The sequence below is a fragment of the Emys orbicularis genome, chromosome 10 (genome assembly GCF_028017835.1).
Source record: "Emys orbicularis isolate rEmyOrb1 chromosome 10, rEmyOrb1.hap1, whole genome shotgun sequence".
In the NCBI taxonomy this organism is placed as follows: Eukaryota; Metazoa; Chordata; order Testudines; family Emydidae; genus Emys; species Emys orbicularis.
The window spans coordinates 25994737-26012946 of NC_088692.1; the positions used below are offsets into that span (position 1 = coordinate 25994737).

The following is an 18210-nucleotide window of genomic DNA, read 5'->3' on the forward strand; positions in this document are numbered from 1 at the left end:
GTGGCCACCCATTTAATATACCAAATACATCCGCTCTTGGACTCTGTCACTATTCATGTAGGTAGTATGTATTATATGTCTCTGACGGGATTATTGGAACCTAATATGGAGGTAGTATTAAGCATAACCCTAGACAAAGCAGTGTCATAAATGGTTTGTCATTTAGAAGTTTTAAAAAGCTTTTATTTCTACAGGTTGCGAAGACTGTTGCACAAAGACTTAATACAGACCCAATGCTACTACAGTTTTTCAAGTCCCAAGGGTAAGATGAGTTCCTGTAAACAGAACTTTTTAGTTTAGCTTTGTCGTTATTTACAAAATATCTTTAATTTTAAATAATTTAAAACTAACAAATTAGAGTTAGGTTGTCATTTAATAGCTTTTTCCACATTGCCACAAAATTAATTCTTTGATTAGTTAAATTTTATTTCAGCTAACATCACCAAATATTTCTTTTCAAGAACTTTATAAAACGTGCATTTAATTGCATATTGTGAGCACTGTGTTTTACATTGTTGATCAAACTGATATGTGAAGAGAGCATTAACCTAGGTGATAGGTATACTGTTAATTCACTGCTGCACAAAACACTAGGGCAGCAGATGTGTCTGTCTGGGCTCACATAGGTTTTGAATGCATCACTTTGCAGCGAGTTATCTAACCAGTTCAAAGAATTATGTTGACTGGTTTTAAAGGGAATCCTTCATTTAAAGGATGATAGCCACAGTGGACAGTTTTATATCGAGGTAATGGTGAAATGGCATTCAAGAAGAAAGACTACAAGCTAAATTGAATTGCAAGCTTGCATTTCTAAAGTTGACATATTAGTGATTTTTTTATTCTACTGAATTGACGCAGATACTGAGGGTTTTTTTTTAATACTTTCATATAGCACTCTTTGAACACTGAATTGAATATGCCTTTCTGGGAAAAGTAGTCTATATACAAAATCAATTAAAAGTATTTTTCCTTAATTACATCTAAAACTATTATATATTATGGTTTCTTGGGCTCATTTCAAATGGATACTTGTGCATTTTAAGTGGCAAAATATATCACTGGATTGTAGTGGAAGTAAGCCTTAACCAAGTGTTAGAGGGACCTTCCCTCCTCAGTCTCTGTCTGGTGGGGAAAAAGAATCAGATGAGGAATGATAGACACAGACCAATGGGATGAGGAATCAAAGTAGCTGAAGAGGAAGTTAAGGAAATCACACTTATGCTCCTTCATTAGTGGAAGAGGATCAATGGAATGTGTGGGGAGGTGTAGGTCCATGGGTGGATGTCTCAGAACAATATAGTGGAAGCTAAGTGTGCCAAGAAAGAAGAGTATGTGGCTTATCTCAAAGTGAGGACATGTTTTTAGTGGGAAATGGGCTGTCTCTTGGAGATCTGGGAATGATGAGTGAGTATCAAGGAGGAAATGAGCATTTGTGGGATAGAGCCCTTCTCTATTCTGAAAGGGGTGCACACGAGATAAGAGCATCAGCAGCCTGTCAGTGCATTGTTTCCAAACACAATTGTAAAAGTGTGTTGTCTGTCAACAACAAATTATGGCATAACGTGACAAAGAACAGCACATTAGTAGTTACTCCTGTGGTGTATATGGGCCCATAACCACAGTTGCCAAATTTCACGCAGTAAATGAGCACCCCGACTTTCACAATAAGCCAAAAATCATGCTAATCCCATTTCAAAACAAGCCAATCCCTAAGAACCCCAGCACTCTGTGTGTGTGACTAGGTTCCCCCAGCGTGCAGTCTGGGACTGTGGTGAGCCCGCTGTGCACCCCTGACTCTCTTCTCCGCCCCCAACCCCCCGCCCCTGCTTGCCTGGAGCTGATCAAAAAAAAGAAACAACAAGCTACAACAAACTACAAGCCAAAAACTAGCCAACAAGCAGCTCACATTTTTTTCGTGGGTTTGGCATGTCTGCCCATAAACTGTGACAGGGAGAGAAATTATACCCTAATTCTTAGTCTTGCAAATGTAAGTTATAGTTCTTTAAAATTAAATACCTTCCTTGATTCTCAAGGATCATGTACCTGGTTTTAGTAACCCACTATAGCTTTTTATAGATTCTATACTGTTGTCACTGGGAAATGTTATGGTTTTTTTTTCCTATGGCTCCACAAATTAAGCCTCTAGAAATGACAGCAAGTATAGGAACTGCTGCACTAACTCATTCTAAGTATTGGAGGAACCTCTATCTGCCATTGCATAAAGATTAAAGATGTGACTTAAAAAAAAAAAAAAAAACACTACTCCCATTGAAAGTTACTGGGAATTGTGCTTCTCCATCTCTTATGTGCATTTGAAAATCTCCCCTTAAATCACTATGAATATAGTGCTGCATAGGTTAGGCATGCCAGTTTCATACCAAGGTGAAATTTTATAAATGTGAGTACTGGAAGTTAAATTTATTTTGCATTATTAACAGATGTTTACTTTGTGGTGATGGATTATGAAGTGATATTTATATGTTGTTTTCTTGTATAGTTATAGGGATGGCCCAGGTAATCCTCTTAGACATAATTATGAAGGTACTTTAAGAGATCTCCTGCAGTTCTTCAAACCTAGACAACCTAAAAAACTTTATTATCAGCAGGTATGAGTCCTTATTTATACCACTGTGCTTTTGTGCTTTTGTTGCCTTTACAAGAATGTCTAAAGTGTATCTGTTTTTTTTCTAGCTTAAAATGAAAATTACTGACTTTGAAAACAGAAGAAGTTTTAAGTGCATATGGCTAAATAGCCAATTTAGGGAAGAGGTTAGTATAATTTTAGCTACCACACTGGATTCATTGAAATTTCTTTTCCCATAAGTCTTTGGATAGTATTGTGATAACATGTTGCATCTTATATAAGGTTGACTTTTACGGATTAAACCAAAAACATAAGATTTGTTACGTATTTTTTTAGTAATTGTACCTCTTTGAAATTTCCATTAAGAAGAAAAGTCGCATCCATTGCTTTCTGCGCAGTGTCCTGAAAATGTTATGTGGCTTCCATAGTACTGTTTCTTGGAAAGAGAATTAAAAAAAAAAAAAAAAAACTTGTTTTTTATGTACACGTCAGTGATCATTATCTGTTGAGCAAGGTCTAGTAATAAATCAGATTTCAGTGTTTTCTGTGCTTTGGTTTCAGTTTCTCTAATCATTGATTGTCTCATTTTAAATATTGTGTTGTAAAGGAAATAACACTATATCCAGATAAACATGGGTGTGTACGGGACCTGTTAGAAGAATGTAAAAAAGCAGTAGAACTCTGTGAGAAAGGTTCAGGAAAACTAAGGTAAGTAGAAAAGGTAGCTAAAGAAAAATTTATTTTAAAATATAGATCAATGGATATGACAGTGTGGATTTCACCTAACTGAACAATTTTATGATTTAAAGTACAGTGAAAAATCAAATGCAAGTTAACATAGTCTGTCACTGTGGGTTTAAAAACTGTTAAGGGCTTTAGAGCTCTTAGTTTTTGGAATATCTGCAACGATAATTATGAGCTAAATTTGTTAAAAAAAATTCTTATGCCACTTCCTAGAATTAAATCCTAGCGACACTTAACATTCATAGATTTCAACTACAATTTCAGACAAATTACAACGATTTATTGCATTATCCAACAGTTCATGCCATTAATTTTCCAAAAATAAAGACCGTCATATAACTTGGAGAGACTTCAGAAGATAATTTAAATATCTGTTGGCTTATGCTGCAGATACACTCACTATTCAGGACTGAGTTTACTGCTTAATTATTCCAAAGTAGGAATACATTTCTAAAATAACTATTCAGTATTAATATTTAATTCTGGATATAGTAATATGCTAAAGGTTTAGTAGATGCATGTTGCATTGATTTTTAATTCTTTTCCTATTCATTTTGGTTTTAAGGCTTCTAGAAATTGTAAGCTACAAAATAATTGGTGTCCATCAGGAAGATGAGCTGTTAGAGTGTTTATCACCAGCAACAAGTCGAACGTTTCGAATAGAGGTAAATGTTTTATGGTTTGTTTTGTTTTTGTTCATTAAAGAAATATGAGGCACTTGTTTTTGAGAGGGCTACATTCTCCAAATAGTAATTATCCATCCTTGGATTCTGATGTTCAAATATTGTGACCATTTGAATGAACTAGCTAACTGACATGATTTCTTTTTTAAGAGAATCCCTCTAAAAATAGTAAAACCTAGTTTCTCCTTCACTTCAGAATAGCTTGAAGTTCTTGATCTTGTAACAATTCCACTCTTACAATAACATTTGAGCATAAAATGTTAACAGGAAATGAAAGCTTTGCAAGGAACTGTCCGTGAGGAAATTGCCTCCTTAGCAGTAATTCCAAGATTGACACAGGGGCTCAATATATTTATATATATTATATTTATATATTTGTATATTTTTATGCTTAGGCCCTATTTTCCAATAAGAAAAGAAGTCTGTTTGTGCCTGCATACTTTATTCCTTTCCTTCTTAATTAAGGTTGGATTTTTAAGTCAAATGAGAGAGGTTGGGTGTGACTTTTCTCAAGATTTGCATTCAGTGCAGCAAACTTCTTTTTTTTTTTTTACTTTAAATAATTTAAGCATTGAGAACTTTGCTTACATCAGAACTCATAAGTAGAAAATGAAATTAAGCTGTCAATACAAATTTGAGAGCATTGTGTTATTACTCTGGCAGCCGCTTACTAGCAGTTCATGAGCAAATCAGTGCTGCTGAGGACTCCCGGCTTCTGCTGTCAGTTAAAGAAAAATGGCAAATAACAGAAGTCCATTAGAAATAGGGCCACTTCCATATCATGTCAAACAAAAGCTATTTTCAGAAGGAATGGTAAAAAGAAAGGACAACATAAGTATGTTGTTGGTCAAATTGTTAATTATGTAAAGACCATTAGTCAGTGATGCTTTCTGATATTTCATGTTAATGTTTATTGTGGCACTTTTAACTTATTGTGATCACCATGTTTATATCTTAATATAGGAAATCCCTCTGGACCAGGTAGATATAGATAAGGAAAATGAGATGCTAATCACAGTAGCACATTTCCACAAAGAGGTTTTTGGGACATTTGGAATTCCATTCTTGCTGAGGATACACCAGGTACAGCATGTTTCTGTTGTTCCCCTGTGGTGGTATTTACATAACATTTCTTTAACTTCCTATACGAACAAATGTGTGATAGGTGTCAATTTATGTATTAGAGCATCACCTCTATAGAAATGCTTCTCAGAACTATTCTAAACTGACATTTGTTTTCCATCTGTTCTGAACTACGGAAGAAAATTCAAGTGGAATGGTGGTCTTGTGACTAAGTCAATGAACTGGTATTCAGCAGTTCTTGCTTTTTCCACAGACTCCCTGTGTGACCCTGGTCAGGTCATTTAATATCTCTGTGCCTCAGTTCCCCATTTGTAAAAATAGAGAGACTTTCTCTCTTGCCTGTGGTTATTTTAATATTGTATATTTGAATTTAATATACAATATTTATAATATTGCCTCGCCTCTGTTTAGATTGCACAATTGTAATTAAAATATTCCTTGTGGCTTGAAATTTCTCATGGTTAGTGTTTGCCTAAAGGTTAATTTTTTGGTTAATACGAAGAAAATTGTTTTTTTGTTTTTTTTTAGTGATGGCTATGAAAAATGAATACTTTTAACTTTCCACAAGCCTTGTTCCAGCATACCTTCATAGCTCTTACCTCAAATGGCTTGTTTTTAACACTTAGCATACACTTTATCTTCAAGGACAATGAACCCCTGCAAGATTCAAAATTCTAACCCAATTGTTTTCAAAGTTAACATCTTTTTTTTATTGTTCTCATATGCCAGTTCATACAAAGATTATCTAGTTTTGTAAGATTTTTTGACCCAGAAATGTGTGTATTGCCACAGAATTCAGAGAGACTAGTTGTGTGTATTCATATTTGTGACCAGTGCCAAATAAAACTTGTGTACTATTTTTAAGGGAGGCCACTTGTTTTGGTTTTTCCTGTTCTTAATGGTTGACCTTTGATCCTTTTCTTTTTGGTGTTTTCCAATACATCATCTTTTGTGGGTTATAAAATAACACAAGGCAGAGGTACTTAATTTCAAAGATAATGCTAGCTGAGGGCAAAAATTCACAGGTTATAGGGATTTAAAATGACAATGTGCTAGAGAAGATATTTCCATTTTTTTAGAACACTATTTTTCTTCTGGTTGCAATATTTCTCACTTGTATCTTGGCCTTAGCCTGATTTACACATATGTCAAAAGTTGCGCAAACATATCTAAACAAGGATTTGATTAAATTAGGAACAATTTGCATACAAGTCACTGATGACCCAGTGTGAATTGAAAATGTAGATTTCACTTACTACCATGTCATAGTACAGGGGTGGGCAAACTTTTTGGGCCGAGGGCCACTTCTGAGTGGGGAAATTGTATGCAGGGCCGCAGGGGGTTGGGGTGCGGGAGGGAGTGCGGGGTGTGGGAGGGGGTGCGGTTTGCAGGAAGGAGCTCAGGGCAAGGGATTGGGGCAGAGGAGGGGTGTGGGATGTATGAGGGGGCTCAGGGCAGGGGGTTGGGATGCAGGAGGGGGCTCAGGGCAGGGGGTTGGGGTGCAGGAGGGGTGCAGATTGCAGGAGGGGGCTCAGGGCAGGGGGTGCGGGGTGCAGGAGGGGGTGCAGGGCAGGGGGTTGGGGTGCAGAAGAGGTGCGGGGTGCAGCGGGGGCTCAGGGCAGGGGGTTGGGGTGCGGCAGGGGGCTCAGGGCGGGGGTTTGGGTGCAGGAGGAGTGCGGGGTGTGGCAGGGCAGGGGGGCTCAGGGCAGGGGGGCAGGGCAGGGGGTTGGGGTGTACGAGGGGGCTCAGGGCAGGGAGTTGGGGTGCGAGGTGCAGGCAGGGGGCTCAGGGTAGGGAGTAGGGCGGCGGGATACAGGAGGGGTTTTGGCTCCGACCCAGCGCCGATTACCTCAAGTGGCTCTGAGGTGGCAGCGGCGTGCACCAGGGCCAGGGCAGGCTCCCTGCCTGCCTGCCCTGTCCCCGGCCCCGCACTGCTCCCGAAAGCACTCTGGCCCCTGGGGGAGGGGGGCGTGCACTGTCCTTGCCGTGCCTCTAGGTACCTCCCCCGAAGCTTCCATTGGCCGCGGTTCCCCATTCCCAGCCAATTGGAGCTGCGGGGGGCGGTGCCTGGAAGCAAGGGCAATGCATGGAGCCATCTGCTCTCTTCCCCCCCCGGGGGGGCCCACAGGGACGTGGTGCCGGTGCCGCCGCGGGCTGGATCCAAAGCCCCGAGAGGCCGGATCTGGCCCGCAGACCGTAGTTTGTCCACCCCTGTCATAGTAGGTAGTATTGAAATTTCTGTAATAGTTTCTGGAAATAACTGGATAATTTATGTAATTGTACTGCAGTGCAGGATTTGGCAGGAAAATCACAACAGTCACTATCCAATTTCTCTTTATAATGATGATTTAAATTATATTTTTTGATATCTACTGTTAAAAAATTGTTAGGGTGAACACTTCAGAGAGGTGATGAAGCGGATTCAAACAATGCTGGACATCCAAGAAAAAGAATTTGAAAAGGTAACATCATGTTGGGGAGAGTTCATATTGCAATTTATTTATCCTGAGTTCAAAATAAAAAAAGCTCTAATACAATGTACTTCAGGATTATAGAGCAGCTGTTTTACCATAAGAGACTCAGTTTAGATCAAATACTATTGAGTTTTCATCAGATTATGGGATGAGGGGCAGGAAAAAGGTGCCATGTGGGAATGTTGGAAATAATACTTTATAGGGTTTCCCCTTCCTTTGTTTGGAATATGTTCCACTTCAGATTAAGACTATTTCTTAATATACCAAATATAGATAGCTGAAAAAACTGTAGAGTTTTATTTCCATTCAGACTCTTAACAGTTTGTTCCTTTTGAAGTTTAAGTTTGCCATTGTAATGATGGGTCGACACCAGTACCTAAATGAAGATGAGTATGAAGTGAACTTGAAAGATTTTGAGCCCCAACCCGGTGAGTAGCTGGTTAATTTAACTCTATTGTTTTAAATTGCAGCAGTTACTCTGCCATTTGTTACTTATGTAGTTGTCCCTGACTCAGGAAATAAAAAGGTACATTAGTGTCCACACACAATATGCTTTATGTAGTTCACTCATGTATTTGTATATAAATATTAAATGTATATGTACACTGTGTTGTGTTAGCATGGGAGAATACATATTTGCATTCTTAATGTGTATATATACCCGCACACACTTACAGAACCACTTATTATTCCCCCATGAGTCAAATAAAGCGTGTGCGCCTAAGTGGCTGAGTACTATTGAACACACGCGCGCGCACACACACAACACATTGTACAAGAGAAGAAAGCTGCATGTAAGCTAAAAGCTTTGCTGTATTGCTCATCTTACTCTAGTTCGTATAAATATTTGGTTTCTTCATTTTTATTGCAGTAACGTACATATGTAGTATTGCTGTCGAGTACAAAGCTCCATTCTTATAAACATCTTAATTTTAAGACTCCCCCGAAGGTGGTTGAACTCAGATTCTTCTCATCCACTTGTAAAGAGAGACCATAATAAGGGTTCGGTGAAGGTGGAATCAAACCGGAACAGAGCGTTAACTAGGGATGTTGTATAGATATACTTTAAGAGCTGAGTACTGTGCTGAAATGGAACCTAATCTGTACTTGTCTGTGTACCCTGTTCACCATGTTCTTTATGTGACTAATGCTTAGAGCTCCATTCACCATGCTTGCACAGAGAGAAGCAGAGCCAATACACTCTGTGGGCTTTTTACCCAGGGAAAAGCAAGCAGTGTTTGTACCACAGCCTTCTCTTAGGGGTCCCACTAGGAAAGGATAGCTTTGAATTTACAATTGAAGCTCCAGTGTAAGCTGTGTTGAATCAATGAATGTGTTCCCTGGCCTTGCTACCCATTTTTATGGACCCTCTCTTCTCTCTCAATGAAGATGCTACTGCACAACGAGAGAGCTTCTCCTGTCAGCATAGTTAATCCACCTCCACAAGAGGTGGCAGCTGTGATGACGGGATAAGCCCTCCCATCAACATCGCGCTGTCTACACTGGGGTTAGATTGGTGTACCTGTGTTACTCAAGGTTGTGGATTTTTAACACCCATGAGTGATGTAGTTAAATCAATGTAAGTTTATAGTGTAGACCTGGCCTAAGATGTAGCCAATGTGTAGACTTTTACACACGCTGAACAGGTCAAATTAAACCTGTGTCCTAGACTTTAATTGGACCAGTTTTGCACATGTGTAGACAAGGCACAGCGATTAAGTAGGCTTTTAAAACATGTTAGCTAGCATTCTAACACCACACCTTTAAATCCTAGTCTAGACAAGACCTAAAAAAGAATACTAGTTTCCTGTCGTTAATCAGTGTTAAGTAGTGTTATGGTGTGCAATGGTATCTCTTTAAAAGGCATTGGTGACATCTGTGTTTATAATGCACTGTCCATTATGCCAAGATGAAAGAGAATTTACTTTTTCAATGGGGAAAATGTATCCAAAGTGCACGCACACAAACCTTCTAGAAGAAAAAGGTCAAATATTTCACACTTCAGTCATCACAGTTGGCTGATTTGAATCCAGTGTCAGGTCCTTGTTGCTGTAGGGTTTTTAAGCTACTGTCGTCTTTATTTCACTCCAAAGAACATTTGATGCATTGTGGACACCTTACAGGGAACTTTCTTCCATTTGTAAGAAATATATAGACAGTGTTCTAAAGATATTACAGTGCATAATGAAAACTAACCATTAGCAACACACAATATTGAATTGGACAGCTGACAAAATTCTTGTATTTTTAATGCTTTCAAAATGTTTGTAAACTTTTTTGAATGACTAAAATCAGGGGCTCAGTTGCATAATTTCTTCAAAAATTCCAACTGAAGAGTTTATTGATGTGAGTGTACTTTAATGCTATTAAGTCTAAGGACTTGTCTTCACTACCGCACTACATCGACGGGAGAGCATTTCCTTGCTTACATAGCATGGTATAGACACCGCTCTAAGTCGATGTAACTTGCGTTACTTGGCGGGTGGCTTTTTCATACCCCTGAGTGACATAAGTTAGCAGTAGTGTAGACAAGCCCCAAGTAAATCACATGGCAAGAATAACCTAAAATATGGTCATAATAAAATACAGCCTCCGATACTTGGTATTCCTAGATGGTAGTTTCCTCTTCAAAACAGGCCCAACATTTCTTTTATTCAGAGAACTATGAAAACTGATGCATTCAGACTCATGTCTTTGGGCATCAAGAAGTACAGCAATTTTTCACTTTTAGCATGTTGTCTGTAAAATTGTGGTAGCAACAGCTAAGTAGTGTGTATGTATCCAATAGATCCAAGGACACAGTTTAGGGTATTAGTGGAAATGCAGTGGTTGCTATGAAAACGTTCTACAGACTTCTGGAGTGCTTCAGTACTGTAAGATTCAGGCTGTTCCATGTAAGGGCATGCAAACATTTTGTGCAAATGTAAGGTTGCTACTGTGTCTTAAAAGCTTATTTGGTTGTTTTTTTTTTCCTTTTCTAGGCAACATGTCTCATCCAAGGCCATGGCTAGGGCTTGACCATTTCAATAAAGCCCCAAAGAGAAGTCGCTACACTTACCTTGAAAAAGCTATTAAAATCCATAACTGACTTACCCAACCAGTTTGTTCAAGGCAAGGGACAAATATCAGTGTGTGTGTGCACCTTTTTAACAACAGTAGAACTTTGGTACACGTGCACTATATCTGAAGTCTTCAGCAAGAGGATTTGCTGCTGATGTTAATTTTATTTTGTTGAGGCTGTTCAGTTTGGCTTCTCTGTATCTATTGACTGCCCTTTTTGAGCAAAATGAAGGTGTTTTTATAAAGCTTGGATGCCAATGAGAGTTATTTTATGGTAAACGTAATGCAAGGCAATTGTCAGCATAATGAGGGAAGAGTTTAGTAGAACAGTTGACATTGGCAAAATATTTGTCTGTAGTACGTTTATAGATGGCATAAGCTGTCTGGCTGCCCTTCCTGGTGTGGTATTCCCCATCACTGCAGCTAGTAAGTCTTATGTTTAGACTCACATCAGATTTATTTCCTTCAGTTATACTTTAAATGACATTTTTGTGCATTTGTAAATGCAAAAAAACTCACATCATCAATAAATAGCAATCTCTACTTCATTGTGTACATTGTTGGCACTTATTCTGGATTTTTGTCTCCTCCAGCTTCATAGGATCCTTTTTTAATAAACTAGTTCCTATGTTGTTCTGTCGCTACCTTGCATCCCATTTTGCCAAGTGGATGCTCTGGGTCGTAAAAGATATTTGGGTATTTTTATTAAATTTAAAAACATTGACAAATACCATTGAGGATTACTATGCTGCCTTTTGACAAATAGAATGACACTCAAAGTTGGCAAAAGCAGGTGAAAGGATTATAAATATAATTAATTTAGTTAACATGGGAAGAGATGGGGGGAAAAAACACAAGAAATAGCCTTTCAGCACAGAGGGCATGCTCACTAGTGTTTAGTAAGCTGTTGACTTTGTAAAAAAACAAAAACAAAAAACGGGAAAAAAAAAAATGAAATTGTATATTTAATGAACATGTACAATTTAACACTTGGAGGTTAATTTTGTTGGGTGAGTCTGCAAGTGAATTTCACTGATGTTGATATTCATTGTGTGTAGTTTTATTTCAGTCCCCAGACTGCTTCCTTTTATTTTGGAGCTAATGCCAGCTGAGTGTCTAGTTTTGAGTGCAGTACAAATAGAATCAGCAATTCACACTTATAATTTTACATTCTTTTCCAGTACTTTATTTTGTTTCTGTAGCCGCAGTGTACAACAACTCTTCCTGTATATTGCCTTTTTTGCTGGAAAATGTTGTATGTTGAATAAAATTTTCTATAAAATTTTACTTCGATGAGTGATGACGTGGAGGTTGAAGAAGATTTCTACTCTCCTTGGAAGTACAGTTTTCATTTATATTAAGGTTTTACTGAGATGTATTTTTTTTTCCAGTATTGCCAATGTATATCCCTGGGTTTGGTTGGTTTTGGGGTTTGGGAGTGGTCTGGGAGGGATTGTTTTGTTTTGTGAATTCTTTTGATTCTGTTTCTTTTGTTGGTGTTTTGCCTCTAACTAGTCACATTCGAGCTTAGGAAATAAAAGGTTTTCCAGGAGGGAACCATGTACAAATAAGATGAATGAAAAAAATATTTTACTAGTTTGTTTGTAAAGCTGTAGTAGAGTCTTTGTAGTAGACTTGACTCTGCCTGCCTTGTACAAAACTTTTGTGGTCCAGATTCTCAAATCTAATATTATAAATGGTGTAAAGTAAAATCTGGAGTCTCTAAAGGTAAGCTCTCAATAGATTTATAGATTATTGCTGTAATGTGTTCCTTGTATTCATAATCAAAAACATTCTTAGAAGCTTACTTTCATTAGACCTGTCAATAAACATTTAATAGGGGTTATATACGTGATGGCCTTTATAATTTTTTCTGAGATTGATTATGGTTGTTGTCAAAAACAGCAGGAGTGTTTGTTTTTTAACTAAATCTATAGAGGGGTTCCCCCCCTCTATTTCAGTTTTAAAATTAATTTAATTTCCTGCTTCTGGTTTTAAATATTCCTGTAGTGGGGGATTTGTTTTTGTAATTGTATGTTGTGTTATTTTTATTGTTTATTTAATGTTTATTTCCAATCAAGGTAAACCCAAGTTTATATTAGTTTTGTCCTCTGTTTTATCCATTTCAGGTGGATAAAAGTGGTTTAAGTAGCATGCCTTGAGTGAGTAAAGATTTCCTTTGATTCATGTTTGTGTTAACTGGTGAGGGTTGTGCTGCAATCCAGGGCAACTGGTGCTTACAGAGTGCTCAGATTGTACTCTAGATGTTCTTTAGTTGTGCCATCCAGAAGTAATGGGCGCGCTCTACATTTCTTGGATGTAAATGTTAGGATAGCCTAGTATAGAATCCACCTCACTCTTGAAAATCATTGAGCCTTCAGAGTCACACAAAGTAGTAACATGGACCATGACCTGTTTTAGAAGATATCTCTAGTAATCATAACTGCATTTTATACTTAAGAAGAAAACATCCATTTCACTTTTGCATCAGTAAGCTCTTGGGTGCCTTTTAATTTCAGATCTGTAGTTTTACTTTCTTCACTGTCATGTGCTTATTGATAGCACTAGTGCACCAGTTTTGAAAGGACCCCACATATGTAAAGCATTTTGTTCCTTCCAACTTTTTCTGTGATTGAGGTTTTCTGAGAAGATTTGGAGCACAAGTAACTTGCTCTTTGAGGAGGGAAAGGTTTAGAGACATTGTTGAAGGTGTGAATATTTGAAATACCTAACACTATGAAGCGAAGAGGAAGGTAGGGTATTATCTTAGATGCATTCTTCCTGTTTAATTCATTTTAAGAATTTACAATTACACTATGTAATCTTCAGAATAAGGATGATTTCAATTTTGAGTTTGTATTTTGGATCACAGATGAGTAATAGACACAGACTGCATTAAATTACAGTGGTAAAACAAGAAGATAAGTCAAGCACTGTTACGCAGGATCACATTATTACAATGGGCAACCTAAATTCCTGCTATAAATATAGAAAAACATATTACTGATATTTATATAGTGCTTTTCATTCCAAAGGATCCCAAAGTGCTTTACCAACTCTATACATACAGCACCACTGACAGCGTCGCATCTGGGGTTGAGTGTGGCAAGCAGCGAGCACACTTAACAGTGGTGAGGAGGGTTTTGGCCAGCCCCACCAGGCAAGCCCCCTACTGGTACAAATCAGGCAGGGTTTGTGTTGACACATGCATAGTAAACTACATGGAACTCAGTGTACTGTATCTACCTCAGCCCTTCACCCTTCTAAGTTGACGCTGCTGGGCTGTGAACCTGTAGTTCCAGAGAGTCTTTAAGTGTTTCAGACCTGAGGCTTGGACCTGTGGGTCCAGTGTGTCCTGTGGGTTTCGTGCTGGCTGTGGATGTCAGTATGTAGATCTAAGCTGTGCTGTGTTTTTGCTATCTAGTATCCTAATAGAAACCATATTCTGTAGGAACTGTACATATTGTAAATAAAATAACTAGGATAACACTGAACCTGTGTCTGTGTCCACTCATTTGCTTTTCTATTAGACATTTAATGATCTTGAGTCAAAAGCAACTGAACTGCTCAGAAGTCATGACAACTTGATCTTGATTGTAGACTTGGATTTTTCAGAATGCACCACAATCCCTTGGAAAGTCTAAGCATTTCTTGAAGTGTTTTTGTATCAAAAATGGTCTTTATAATAAAAAAGGTAGTTGTGGCCAGAGGACAGACAATTTCTTTTCACACCAACTTTTGAGGTTTTGAAATATATTTTTATTCCACATGGGAACAAAACCAAAACCTTGCAAACGTTCTCAAATATGGACTTGTCAGTGTTCATTTTCTGGGTCAAAACTAGCTCTTTGATTTGGAAGAAGGGGTGTTTGTCTATTCTGGAGGTCAGAGCACTGGCCTGGCATGTAGGAGTCCCAGATCCTTACTTTCCCTGATGCAAGGGACTTGAACTTGCATCTCCCACATCCCAGTGCCCTAACCATCAGGCTATAGAGTGAATCTCTTTCTCAAAAAAACTTCCCAATAAAATGTTTGTCTAAACAGATAATTCTCCATGAAATGCTTCTGCTTTGCATCATCGTATTTCAGCCAAGTTTCACTTTGCTGCAAATGTTCCAACCAGCTCTGGAAAATGGCTGTTATGAGTCTAAAATCAGATGCGAGAAACTTCCTGTTTTTCCCCCAGTATACATAGCCTCCTATTAGGAAAGAGAGTAACTTTGAAACTGAACTATAACCTTTTGAAAGCAAAAACTGTTTCTTGTTTCACAACAGGATTTTGTAAAGGAGACCAATTAAGAATCATATTTTAAATGTCTTAGTTAAACATACTGTAAAATCCTTTTCATGAGTGAGACTTCAAAGATGGCCACAAAATGAATACAGAATGAGTGCCTCACTCTAAATGTGTATGACCTGCCAGGTGACTTACAAAGAATATATTGCACAAAGCTTGTGCAGTGTTGCTGAAAACAGCTGGCATGTCCTAATTTCCCATTCATTTGACTGCTGGTTCCATAAGAGTTCGTCCCTCGGCCAACGCTGCTTCCTGCAGCTCCCATTGGCCTGGAGCGGCGAACTGCGGCCACTGGGAGCTGCGATTGGCCGAACCTGCGGACGCGGCAGGTAAACAAACCGGCCCGGCCCGCCAGGGGCTTTCCTTGAACAAGCAGCGGCCCTAGTTTGAGAACCACTGCTCTAGAAGACACATGGCTACTTGATAGAGAGACAGTGTGATCTGTGTAATTCTGAAGAACCCATGCAAAAGAGACAAAGATTAAGCAGTGCCAGCTCAGTGAATACGAGTAAAAATGTTTTAAATGCCATTTTCAATGTTTTATCTAAATTGAGGTTGTGAACACTTGCCTGCTATTTTCCATGCCTTCACTTTTGCCCCGCAAAATGGTAGAAAACATCACCACTGCCTTTGGATCTGAAATTTCTCGTGCTTTTTTCTCAGCCCAAAAGTAAAATGAGCTCACTGCTGCAAGTTTTTCAGTACACTTCAATTCCTGTTGAGGAGCTCACAAGATCATATCCAATACGTGCCTTTTAATGTTACCGCGTCATGAAAGTATTCCTGTACAACCTATGACTTCAATTCAGGCATCTGGGCTTCTCTGCCACTTGCTCTGTCACAGGTAAACAAATTGAGCTGTTTAGAAGCACCCTCAGTCTAGCTTACCTCTTAAGCAAAGGATGGGTCTGTGTTTTTCTTCTGCAAAGCAAATTTTTCAGTTCAAGATTTAAGGTGATTTTCAGGCAAAATGATACCTTAGAAACAAGAGGAAGGGAAGAACAATCATCCATCCTGCAGTTCCATGGTGATATAAACACCACTATGGTGACTATTTCCCTCGGGGCCAAACTCTCTGTACACTGGATCTTCTGAGGCTGGATAGCTATACACCTCCCTCTCACTCATCTCTGCAGAGGGGTAAGTGCACCTCTTTCAATCAGACGCATCCATTTCTAAAAATAGACTCTTGTCGGTATTTTATTTCCTAGGGGCAAAATTTGACGGTCTGGGTACTGCCCTGTTCCACCTAGATCATTCTTCCAATGGATGGGGAGATGGGAAAAACAGTCCCTAACCCATAAGAGTATTCTAACAATGACATAACATCTGGGCATCCCAAATTTAAATATGCTGCATTTTTAAAGGTTTTGTCTGAAATAGAAAATGCTGTACCTACATTCTATCAATATCACAAGCAGGGCCAGCTCCAGGCACCAGCTGAGCAAGCTGGTGCTTGGGGCGGCAGATTGTTGGAGGTGGCATTCTGCCCAATCCTAGGGCGGCACGGCTGCTCTTTTGTTGTTGTTCCGCGCCAGCCGCCCTGTAGGGGGCGGCGGCGCGGAGAACCAGAGTGTCCTGCAGGGCAGTCCTCTTCCTTCCCTCCCCGCCAACCGGAGTGGAGCCCTGGTGGCAGGAGGTGGTGCAGCAGGAGGGGCCGCATGGCAGCGCCCCTGCTGTAGCCCTGGCCGCCCCCTTCTCTCTCTCTCCCGCCCGCTCCCTCCCCTCCCCCCCCCCCCACCCCAGCAGGTTTTTTTTTTTTTTGCTTTGCTGTTCTGGCCGCCCCTTTTTTTTTTTTTTTGCTTGGGGCGGCCAAAAAGCCAGAGCCGGCCCTGATCACAAGCACTAGTGTAGACAGGGCTTAAGCATTTTTACCAGCTGCTCTGAGCATTCTTGCATGACGTGGTAAAAGCCCTGTCTGCATTAACAGTTATTCCATTGCTAGCACAAATGCAACTGCTGGAAATTGATCACTTTCTAGCAGAGATGCATCTAAAGAGGGTCATAAGATGTGGTTGGCTTAAGTCAAGCTTTTTAGACTGGGTATCATTACCTAAAACTGGCCTCAGCAGTTTCCTATTTCCTTCCCCCTAGTCACAGGAAGATGGACACAAGTCTTGGGTGTTATGAGAACTTCTACTGATGCTAGAAACTCATCTTATTCTTCCAAAGCAATTATGACTGAAAAGATGAGTGGCCCAGAAATTCAAGGAGGAAGAAAAAGCAGTTAATTTTATTTCTCTTGCAACTCGCTTTTTTGTCTTATATACAAGCTGATGCATATCTATTCACAAAAATTTGCTGTGCAGTCCTGTAGCAAGGAGGATTGCTTGTGCTTACAAGGTGCTCTTGGGAGCTTTCACTTCAACACACGTTTTTTTCTCTGTAGATCTTTTCTTTTCCAGAGGATGAGCAGGGATCCTGAAAAATATATTCCATGCGCACATACCCATTCCATCTCTTCCCAGGACTCTTAGAAAATTTGGTACTCCACTCTTCTTCCCATAGCCACAAATTGCCTTTCTGAATCCCTTTTCCAATCCAGTCTAGATCTTTCTCTAGCAGCTGGGATAGAGTCTGAGCCACAGGCTCTAGTGGCTATGGGGCTATCTAATTAATTAGTAATTAAGCCCTCATGGTATGTCTACACTGCAGCTGGAAGGGAGCTTCCCAGCCTGGGTAGAGAGTTGTTCTAGAGAGGCTCAAGCTAGCATGCTAAAAATAGCTGTGTGAACGTTGCACCACTGATGGAGAGAGCTCAGACCCAGGGGGCTGGGTGGACTTGAGCTTGGGTGACTAGCCTGAGCCTCTGCCAGTTTCACATCATCCACACAGGTATTTTAGCACGCTAGCACAAGCTGAGATAAATGGAAACTAGGACAGATTACAAAGGATGAATATAGGCAAACAACACAGGAATGCAGGGGCAAGATTAGAAAGGCAAAGGCACAAAATGAGCTCAAACTAGCTACGGGAATAAAGGGAAACAAGAAGACTTTTTATCAATACATTAGAAGCAAGAGGAAGACCAAAGACAGGGTAGGCCCACTGCTTAGTGAAGAGGGAGAAACAGTAACAGGAAACTTGGAAATGGCAGAGATGCTTAATGACTTCTTTGTTTCGGTCTTCACCGAGAAGTCTGAAGGAATGCCTAACATAGTGAATGCTAATGGGAAGGGGGTAGGTTTAGCAGATAAAATAAAAAAAGAACAAGTTAAAAATCACTTAGAAAAGTTAGATGCCTGCAAGTCACCAGGGCCTGATGAAATGCATCCTAGAATACTC

At 39.5% G+C, this 18210-nt stretch overlaps 1 protein-coding gene across 1 annotated transcript in view; it reads left to right on the forward strand.

Annotated features, from left to right (window-relative positions):
- The window catches only part of USP7 (ubiquitin specific peptidase 7), a 102236-nt gene extending 90697 nt beyond the window's left edge, over positions 1-11539 (forward strand). Inside the window, exons 23-31 of the mRNA XM_065412796.1 lie at positions 195-262; positions 2498-2606; positions 2692-2769; positions 3192-3292; positions 3894-3993; positions 4975-5094; positions 7485-7556; positions 7906-7996; positions 10550-11539. Of these exons, the coding sequence (XP_065268868.1) occupies positions 195-262; positions 2498-2606; positions 2692-2769; positions 3192-3292; positions 3894-3993; positions 4975-5094; positions 7485-7556; positions 7906-7996; positions 10550-10656 (846 nt within the window). The 3' untranslated portion in view covers positions 10657-11539. The remainder of the gene's footprint in view (positions 1-194; positions 263-2497; positions 2607-2691; positions 2770-3191; positions 3293-3893; positions 3994-4974; positions 5095-7484; positions 7557-7905; positions 7997-10549) is intronic.
- The last annotated feature ends 6671 nt before the right edge of the window (positions 11540-18210 follow it).